This window comes from Salmo salar, chromosome ssa13 (assembly GCF_905237065.1).
Source record: "Salmo salar chromosome ssa13, Ssal_v3.1, whole genome shotgun sequence".
Classification (NCBI taxonomy): Eukaryota; Metazoa; Chordata; class Actinopteri; order Salmoniformes; family Salmonidae; genus Salmo; species Salmo salar.
Genome location: NC_059454.1, coordinates 98140343 through 98151068, shown reverse-complemented (window position 1 = coordinate 98151068; position 10726 = coordinate 98140343). Strand labels below are relative to the sequence as shown.

General features: G+C 42.9%; 1 protein-coding gene across 1 annotated transcript in view; it reads left to right on the top strand.

Moving 5' to 3' along the window:
- Positions 1-418: 418 nt before the first annotated feature.
- LOC106568352 (formin-like protein 20) overlaps positions 419-10726 on the top strand; it is a 30248-nt gene continuing 19940 nt past the window's right edge. Inside the window, exons 1-2 of the mRNA XM_014138631.2 lie at positions 419-1900; positions 9002-9076. Of these exons, the coding sequence (XP_013994106.2) occupies positions 693-1900; positions 9002-9076 (1283 nt within the window). The 5' untranslated portion in view covers positions 419-692. The remainder of the gene's footprint in view (positions 1901-9001; positions 9077-10726) is intronic.

The window sequence follows — 10726 nt, the reverse complement described above, 5'->3', positions numbered from 1 at the left end:
GTGCTAACCTCCACCCATCCACGTTGTGAAATTCCCCCACTGGTGGTTCTGCCTTGCGTCTCCCAGAATGAGTCCACCTGTACATCTCCCCCCAGAAAATATGTGCTTCCTCCGACTGTGCTTCCATCTAAAGCTCAAACCATTCCACATCACACTACACAAACTGAACCTGTTCCCGCCTGTACTTCCCTGATTCAAATCAAACCAACATGCACCACCACAACTACAACCAAAGCCTCAATTCCAAATTGGCCCACCCAACCATCAACTCCATTGATAGATCCGGACACAGCCCCAAATTGCCTCAACCCAAAACAAACTCATGTCCTAGCCCCCTACACTGCCCAATTTTTCCCCACTCCAACTCCAACGATAACCCCCTACTCAGCCCCAACTTGCCCCACCACCCCGACTCCAACGATAGCACCCTACTCAGCCCCAACTTTCTCCACCACCCTGACTCCAACTCCGACGATAGCCCCCTACTCAGCTCCAACTTTCTCCACCACCCAGACACCGACGATAGCCCCCTGCACCATCCTAACACAAACTGCCCCACCCTGCTCCTCCTTAAATAAAGCATTAATCTACTGCACCTCTCCACCTCCAACTGTGACATCGTGCCACCCAACAACCCAAACCGCCCTTCCCTACATCTCCTTAATTCAGACCATACCACCTGGGAACCCCCCATGTCAGACCATAACACCTGGGAACCCCCCATGTCAGACCATACCCCCTGGAAACCGTCCATGTCAGACCATACCACCTGGGAACCCCCTATGTCAGACCATACCACCTGGGAACCACCCATGTCAGACCGTACCCCCTGGGAACCCACCATGTCAGACCATACCCCTGGGAACCCTCCATGTCAGACCATACCACCTGGGAACCCCCCATGTCAGACCATACCACCCTGCTCCTCCCAACCTCCAGTAGTTCCTTCCTACTCCGCCCACATTCAAATCCAAACCATAAAATACTGCTCCTCTCACTCTCCCATCGTAAAAAGCTGCAACTCCCCACCTCCAATGGTAAAATCCTACCATACACTTCCAACGGATCCATCTTGCGCCACTCCCACAAAAACTGTGCCCCTCTATGCTTCCACATTTCGGCCTGCACCCCCCTACACCCCCCCACCTCAGGCCCAATACTGCATCACTCAGGACAGGAGGGTGATAGAGTGGGAGTGTAAAGGGGAGAGAAGGATACTTCCACCGCCACCCCCGCCACCTCCCCCATACACCCCACGCAAAGAGGGGGTGAGCTGCACCTCAGGCCCAGGTCACCGCGCGCCCCTGCTCAGGCGAGCGAGTGAGAAGGAGAAGTCAGGGAGATCAGGGTCACCTGTGCACTATCCCCGAGCCGGTTCTCTGAAACACAAAGCTCAAACACCCCCGGAGGTCCCTCTGAAGGGGAACCAGGGGGACCAGGGTTCCTCGCCAACCAAGGCAATCCCCAGACCCACCTGCCTGGGCCAGGCTCAGGCTCAGCTGGGGGCTCAGATTGGTGCCCTCCATAAGATGCTCTGCTCTGGGCCCAACACCCCCAACAGCCAGCACGCTTTCCCCCCCGGCCAGTACCCCTCCGGGGCCCGGGGCTGCTCTGGCTCTGGAGGGGGCTCCTCGGCCGGGCCCCTGACCTCCATCCAGGCAGACACACTGAGGCAGGTGCAGGAGATCCTGGGGGGGCTGGTGTCAGGGGCCAGGAGTAAACTGGATCCCACCTGGGTGGCAGAGAAACTGATGGGTCCCAACGGGCCCCTGCACGACATCCGCAGCCTGCAGACCCAGCTGCACAGCCTGGAAGGGGTCTTGGAGACCAGCCAGAATACCATCAAGGTACTGCTGGACGTTATTCAGGACCTGGAGAAGAAGGAGGCTGAGAGAGATGGGTGAGTGAGTCCCACTGAGCCAACACAGATCATCGGCAATTACCTTTTTGTTCCCAATTAGTTCTCTGAATATGACCTGACAAATTAAAATTAAAGGGCGATGACCATGAAAACTCAGGACCATACATAATGCCTGCTTGGGGACAATATTATAATTATACAGTCGCGTGTATAAGCCATGCTTCCCCCAAAAAATGGACCAAGAAAATAATTGATATTTCGTCATAATTTTCATTCAATTCACAAGATGCTGAATATATCTCACCGGAGAAAGCATCTGAGCGAGCAAAACAGCGGCCCTCTGTTCCTGTATGTGTAGCCCATCTATCTGATGCTGTCTGGAAAATAGTATTATATTGTTGCCGCCCATGGCATTGAATGCAAGGGAAGCCAGTGAGCATTTGGCCTGCTTTGTTCCAAAAAGTATCAAATAAAAGCCTATCAGCGTTGAACTAAACTGAGCGAGCTCAACTGTAAATGGCCCTGGCTCACCCCCCAATAAATGTCAAGGGAAGCCAGTTTGGATTTTTTTCACATCAATCACATCAAAAACTTGAATTGTTGCATCTCATTGTGTTGTTATCCTCTGGTGGCTAGCTAGCTAGCTAAAATTGGTCATTCCTGCATTAGCCATAGATGGAGATAGGGATTTGGACTTTTGGACTTGTGGTGTTATTTAATTCTTCGTAATGGCCAATGATTATAACGGTGACTCTGATCCAACCATAAATTCATTGTGCCCCTTGCCTGAGATGATGGAAGTTCAATATGTAGCTAGATGTAGTAGGTTAACTAGCTGGCTCATCGTTGCCCATGAAAGGAAGTTAGGCTACCGAGCAAGAATTTTAACCAGGTAACTAGGACAAAAAAACTAAAAGCGTGTACTGTATGACAGAGTCATAGACCGTTTCGGCAGCATGAAAGAGAGGAGGATGGCATTGGCATTTCTCTATGTGCACACACACAGGCACACACATACACACACACACACAGACACAGACAGAGAAATCAGTACCATGGACAGCCACATAATTTTTAGCTTACATTGATTGGACCAAATCGTTTTTGGGTATTTTAGTTGTCACTGTATTAGACTAAGTATAGGTAATTTGATGATGTTGAAATGGTGCTGGAATAGTGGAGACAGCTCTTGTTTTCTTTGCGAACTCTCTGTGGTTCTAAATCAATAGATTTTAGTAGTCCGAAAATATTGGAAACATTAACTTGCTTGACCATACTGTAGGTCATCTAACTGGTTGTTACATGCAACATGCTTTGTGGACATCACCGGGCAGATGTTGCTCTCCGGTTTTGTGATAAAGCACAGGTGTGGTTGAATTTATTCTGCCACTGTGTCTTCTTATTGTCTCGGCCTTAGGCCTGTATATCACCGTGGCAAGGCATATGAACTAACAGGTTATAGAGCAAACAACGCAATTATCACAACACATACTGTAGGTTGTCATATGGCTATTTTTTCCAGACTTGGCTTCCCCAGTGATTTTACCCACTCATCGCTACTGCAATTATATAAGCCTAACAGAATTATGAGAACAAACATTTTATTTAATTGGTTACTTTTAAGAAAGAGGAGGAAAAAATTAAGAAAACTGAAGAATGGTTAGTGGAATTATAGAAAAGATAAGGTAAGGATAAGAATAAAGGAATGCCTAGAAGCACAGAAACACAAAGGACAAGAAAGTAAATGTCACACATAAATGGTCTTAGCTCTGCTTCGAGAGGTTATTGTTTGTGGAAAGATTTGTCCAATGTGAAAATGAATCAGCCCCAGAGTATACCATGTGATCATAGCTTGGCACGACAACATTTTCTTTCTCATTCTGGAATCAAATCGAGGGTTATTGTTGGTAGCTGTCACTCCTCGGATGATGATAGAAAAACCAACAGCATGCAGCCCTGTTATAATCCAGCATGTGTTGTGTTATTCATATTACAGATGGACGTTTGTTTTGTTTGAGCTTTCCTGTTCTACCGCCCATCTATTTATAGGCCAACCCCAGCATGGTGAGGCTGTAAATACTTTGGCAACAAGGCTGTGCCTGGCGGACAGAATGAAATGTACATTTGGTAAAAATGAGGAGGAGAGGAGAAGCAGGGAGGGTGTGAGAAGGAGATGCCAGATGAAAGAAAGAGAGAGAGAGAGCGAGCGAGAGAGAGAGAGAGAGAGAGAGAGAGATTAAATCCAAATGGTGAAATCCACCACGTCAACAACAAGTCAAAACTTTTTCCATATTCCCACCCAAATTTCCAAAACTTCCATTGAGAAATTAATACGCATTATTTATTTATTTATTTATTTATTTATTTGTATTATTATTTTTTATCTTTTTGGGGGGTGGGGGGGGCTACACCTCATTTCTATATAATTTCCTCATTGCAACGGGCGGCAGTAGCAATCAGTGCTGATGATGAGGTCATGCGGGTGTAGGCATTGGGTTTAGTTGCGGCACAGGCTCTTAGTGTAAACCCTTTATGATTCCCATCAGCACTTTAATTAATCTACTTCCCACATTTCTGAGCTATTTACGGATTTTTCCACCGTCGGTATCATACCAACATGGTAGATCAGAGGAGGGGGGAAACTCCTGGAGAGAAGACATCCATGTGGTCTATGGAGGAAAAAGTCTGTAATCATGAACGGTGTAATCACCAATATAATGTGGTTGCGAATGTGAATGCCTGGGTGGGATAACATATTTCAGCCTGGTCTCATAGACGAGACGTAACATAGTAAATGTAAATCCAGGACACTCAAATGAACGTTAACCCTTCCCCTAACCCAAACCGTTTAACCTAACTCCAAAACTTAACTTTAACCTTAACCCTAACCCTTAACCGTAACCCTAACCCTAACCTTTAACTGTAACCCCTAGCCTAGCTAACGTTAGTCACCAAGCTAGAATTTGTATAAGGCAAATGTATAGCAACCCAAATGTTTCAAGATCGAATCTCATCACGGAAAACTTTAGCATTTTAGCTGATAACCAAATCCTAAACTTAAGTCTAACCCCTAAGGTTTTGTAAATCGTAACATATTGTAAGTTTTGTAAAGTATTGTAAGTTTTGTAAATTCATAACATTACAAAATGGGTAATGAACTTACACAAATTAATACATCCACTACCGTTCAAAAGTTTGGGGTCACTTAGAAATGTCCTTATTTTTGAAAGAAAAGCACATTTTTTGTCCATTAAAATAACATCAAATTGATCCGAAGTACAATGTAGACATTGCTAATGTTGTAAATGACTATTGTAGATGGAAACAGCAGATTTTTGATGGAATATCTACATAGGCGCACAGAGGCCCATTATCAGCAACCATCACTCCTGTGTTCCAATGGCACGTTGTGTTAGCTAATCCAAGTTTATCATTTTAAAAGGCTAATTGATCATTAGAAAAACCTTTTGCAATTATGTTAGCACAGCTGAAAACTGTTGTGCTAGTTAAAGAAGCAATAAAACTGGTCTTCTTTGGACTAGTTGAGTGTCTGAAGCATCAGCATTTGTGGGTTTGGATTACAGGCTTTCTTCGAAACTCGTCAGTCTATTCCGGGGCCTTCCACTCCTCTTTCTATTCTGGTTAGAGCCAGTTTGAGCTGTTCTGTGAAGGGAGTAATACACAGCGTTGTACGAGATCAGTGCCATCACAAAGTATTCACACCCCTTGACTTTTTCCAACTTTTCTTGTATTACAGCCTGAATTTAAAATAGATGATGTGTTACTGGCCAACACAAAATACCCCATAATGTCAAAGTGGAATGTATGTTCTTAGACAATTTTACAAATTCAAAAATATTCCAAAACATGCGTCCTGTTTGCAATAAAGCCCTAGAAGTAAAACTTCAAAAAGTGTGGCAAAGAAATATATGTCCTGAATACAAAGTGTTACATTTGGGGCAAATCCAACACAACAGAGTACAACTCTTTGTATTTTCAAGCATGGTGGTGGCTGCATCATGTTATGGGTATGCTCGTCATTGGCAAGGACTAGGGAGTTTTTTTAGGATAAAAATAAACTAAATACAGCTAAGCACAGGTAAAATCCTAAAGGAAAACCTGCTTCAGTCTTCCTTCCATCAGACACTAGGCGACAAATTCACCATTCAGCAGGACAATAAACTAAAACACAAGGCCAAATATACCTAGATGTTGCTTACCTAGACAACATTGAGTGGCCTAGTTACAGTTTTGACTTAAATCGTCTTGAAAATCTATGTCAAGACTTGAAAATGTTTGTCTAGCAATGATCAACAACCAACTTGACTTAGCTCGAATAATTTACAAAACAATAATGTGCAAATATTGTACAATCCAGGTGTGCAAAGCTCTTAGAAACTTACCCAGAAAGACTCACAGCTTTAATCACTGCCAAAGGAGATTTTAACATGTATTGAGTCTGTGAATACTTATGTACATTAGATTTTTCTCTGTTTACATTTACATTTACATTTACATTTAAGTCATTTAGCAGACGCTCTTATCCAGAGCGACTTACAAATTATAATTTTCAATAAATTCGCAAACATTTCTAAAAACATGTTTTCACTTTTGTTATTATGGGGTATTTTGAGTATATGGGTGAGGAAAAAAATTCATTTAATTCATTTTGATTTCAGGATGTAACTAAATGTGGAATAAGTCAAGGGGTATGAATACTTTTTTAAGGCACAGTGTATATACAGTTGAAGTCGGAAGTTTACATACACCTTAACCAAATACATTTAAACTCAGTTTTTCACAATTCCTGACATTTAATCCTAGTAAAAATTCCCTGCCTTAGGTCAGTTAGGATCACCACTTTCTTTTAAGAATGTGAATAATAGTAGAGAGAATGATTTATTTCAGCTTTGATTTCTTTCATCACATTCCCAGTGGGTCAGAAGTTTACATACACTCAATTAGTATTTAGTAGCATTGCCTTTAAATTGTTTAACTTGGGTCAAACGTTTTGGGTAGCCTTCCACAAGCTTCACACTATAAGTTGGGTAAATTTTTGCCCATTCCTCCTGACAGAGCTGGTGTAACTGGGTTTGTAGGCCTCCTTGCTCACACACACTTTTTCAGTTCTGTCCACATATTTTCTTTAGTACAAACAATAGTACACAAGTATAAACACCATGGGACCACGCAGCCGTCATATCACTCAGGAAGGAGACGCGTTCTGTCTCCTAGAGATGAACGTACTTTGGTGTGAAAAGTGCAAGTCAATCCCAGAACAACAGCAAGGGACCTTGTAAAGGTGCTGGAGGAAACAGGTACAAAAGTATCTATATCCACAGTAAAACGAGTCCAATATCAACATAACCTGATAGGCCGCTCAGCAAGGAAGAAGCCACTGCTCCAAAACCGCCATAAAAAAGCCAGACTACTTTTTGCAACTGCACATGGGGACAAAGATCGCACTTTTTGGAGAAATCTCCTCTGGTCTGATGAAACAAAAATAGAACTGTTTGGCCATAATGACCATCATCATGTTTGGAGGAAAAAGGGGGAGGCTTGCAAGCCGAAGAACACCATCCCAACCGTGAAGCACGGGGGTGGCAGCATCATGTTGTGGGGGTGCTTTGCTGCAGGAGGGGCTGGTGCACTTCACAAAATAGATGGCATCATGAGGGTGGAAAATTATGTGGAAATATTGAAGCAACATCTCAAGACATCAGTCAGGAAGTTAAAGCTTGGTCGCAAATGGGTCTTCCAAATGGACAATGACCCCAAGCATACTTCCAAAGTTGTGGCAAAATGGCTTAAGGACAAGTAGCCATCACAAAGCCTTGACCTCAATCCCATAGAAAATTTGTCGGCAGAACTGAAAAAGCGTGTGCGAGCAAGGAGGCCTACAAGCCTGGCTCAGCTACACCAGCTCTGTCAGGAGGAATGGGCCAAAATTCACCCAACTTATTGTGGGAAGCTTGTGGAAGGCTACCCGAAAAGTTTGACCCAAGTTAAACAATTTAAAGGCAATACTACCAAATCCTAATTGAGTGTATGTAAACTTCTGACCCACTGGGAATGTGATGAAAGAACTAAAAGCTGAAATAAATCATTCTCTCTACTATTAGTCTGACATTTCACATTCTTAAAGTGAAGTGGTGATCCTAACTAACCTAAGACAGGGAATTTTTATCAGGATTAAATGTCAGGAATTGTGAAAACTGAGTTTAAACGTATTTGGCTGAGGTGTATGTAAATTTCTGACTTCAACTGTGTATAAGGGCTTTATAAATCATTTTGATTGATTGATACCGGTATATATATACCAAATGTATTTATAAAGCCTTTTTTACATCAGCCGATGTCATAAAGTGCTATACAGAAACCCAGCCTAAAACTCCAAACATGACGTTATATGACAAGTGGTTGAAACGACATCAGATAACCAGACGGTCTCTTTTACGACCAGCTAAATATTCATTTTTTTGGTTGCTAAACAGACGTTTACAAATCGTCCTTATTATACAACCAGTATACAACCTAACCATGACATCAAAAGGACATAGTGAAAGACATCATTGCAGCCAGATTTGGCCCTGGGTGTATATGACTCTGTATATCACTCGGACTGTACAGTCTTGACCTATCTTTCAAGTTAAATACGTTTCTACTAGTCTTTAAAGCCTGTAGAAGCACGTAATCTTCTCTCATAAGGGCTCTTGTTCTGAGATCTACATTTAAGGAATTCAGACTTGACTTTTCCCTCATCAGCATTATTTTGTCCCTGAAGATAAAGTGAGTAATTTTTTGTGTAACCATCAGGGAGTCAGTTGAGGGAAATCATTCATAAGAAATGATCAGAAGTGGGATTCTAGATGAGGAGTTAGTTGGAGGAGAATCATGGGACTGAGGCAACACTTCATCATGATTAAAAAAATAAGAGCTAGCTACTTCTCAGAGGAAGTGATGAAACCTAGCTAGGGATGGTAAAACTGAGATCCTGCTTATTTCTAATCCCTTTCTCTCTCTTACACACACACGCACGCACTACTGTCACATCATGGTCTCTCCTGACGCTGTGACTCAAGCCAAGGTGACGGATACTATGATCCCGTGGTGATGATGTCATCTGTTTTTCCCCTCCAGGAGACACTCCTACCGGACAGGCCAAGACATAGAGAACTGTGGTACGTGTAGAGACTGTGCCTGCATCATATACAGGTATGACATGGCTTTAGAGTGTGTGTGTCTGCACGTGTGTTTTGAGTGTTCATGTGCGCATGATAATGCGCATGTATTAAATAGGGATGTGTGTTCCTATATGTTGGATGTGTGTATTCTATATGCAGGATATGTGTGTCCTACGGTAACGTACGGTTCACTGTCATTTCAAATCTCGTCCCTATTGGCTCAGCAGGATTACGACATCCATGAGGCAGTCTCTGTGATTATCAAGCAATGGCATGTAACACTTAGGAAGTCGGGCATTCCACACTCACACACATTCACCTACACACTCACATATATTCACTGACACATGAACAAAAATGCAGAAGACTCTTAAAAAAGATAGAGCCACACACACACAGGTAAAGTCACAGATACTGCTTAATCACCCCATTGCTGTTTGAAATTTGAATTGAAATCAATCAATTAACAAACAGGATTTCACAGTTTACGGTAAGATTAATAAAAGGCAGACGAGCACTGGAGGATTACTATGAAATGGAAATCCATGTCTCTTAGTTGTAAATGTCAAAATCATGAGAAACAACACAGGAGCAGTGGAGAGAGAGAGGAGAGGGAGAGGGAGAGGGAGAGAGGGGGAGAGAGAGAACACTGTAGAAGTTGGGCCTGCCAGGTCCCTGCTGAGATCTAAGAGAAACATAGTGAGAGAGGGAGAAGGCAAGAGACTCAAAGAAAAGGAATCATCCCGAAACTGAATGCAGCTCCCACATCTGAAAAGGGTATTAAAGAGAAAAGGAAACCCAGAGACTAGCAGTATAGTGAGATGAGACGAAGAGAGAGAGAAAAGCCTGCCTGCGAGAGAGTGCGGAGATAGAGAAAGAAAGAGATAGTGAGAGAGAAAGCAAGAGATAGTGAGAGAGAGAAAGAGTAGGAAAGAGAGAGTTTGCGTGAGTGGGAGAAGAAGAGATAAGTTATTAAGAATTTAGACAGGCATATTATCCTCCCCAGCTAACCAGGCTGGTCTGGCGTTTCTCTATACTAGTTAATGTTACTGTTACACACGGTCATATTGTTTTCCGGTCAAAAGAACACTTGTCACCATAGTGTCCTGTCTAGGCCGTAGCGTTCAGCTCAGCTCAGCTCAGCTTGACATGTGGATTTCACAGGCTTTAGTGAGGAGGATATTTCCTTTTTTTTAGCTTAGTTGAGCCTGGTCTGGCAGAGGATGGAAAGAGATGGAGAAAACGAGAGGTGAGAAAGAAGGAAGAGAAGAAAGACATGAAAGACTCAGGTTCTTGTTCTTCTTATTGCTGATTGATTGAATATCAATACCTTATTATTTTACCTTTCAGTTTGTGTGCCAAGTGTTTCAGTAGTTCGATCTCTGTAAATGGGTTGGTGTGTTTGATGTTTATGGATTTTGAACGTTAATATGTTTTTTAACTCTCTGTTTTTATCACCGGTTGTGTAGCTGTATTAACCCCCCAGCATCACAGACTTCCCACAATCACATCCAAGTCCTGGACGAAAAGCATTCTCAATGGGAATCTCCATAGTGTTTTTAGTCAAGGACATGGCTTAATCTGTGTCAGGGAAATGGGCTCATAATGTTTGACCTTTTACAGTAACAGAACATAACATACTGTATCCTCATGAAAAGATATGTCCATGGTTACCATTTCT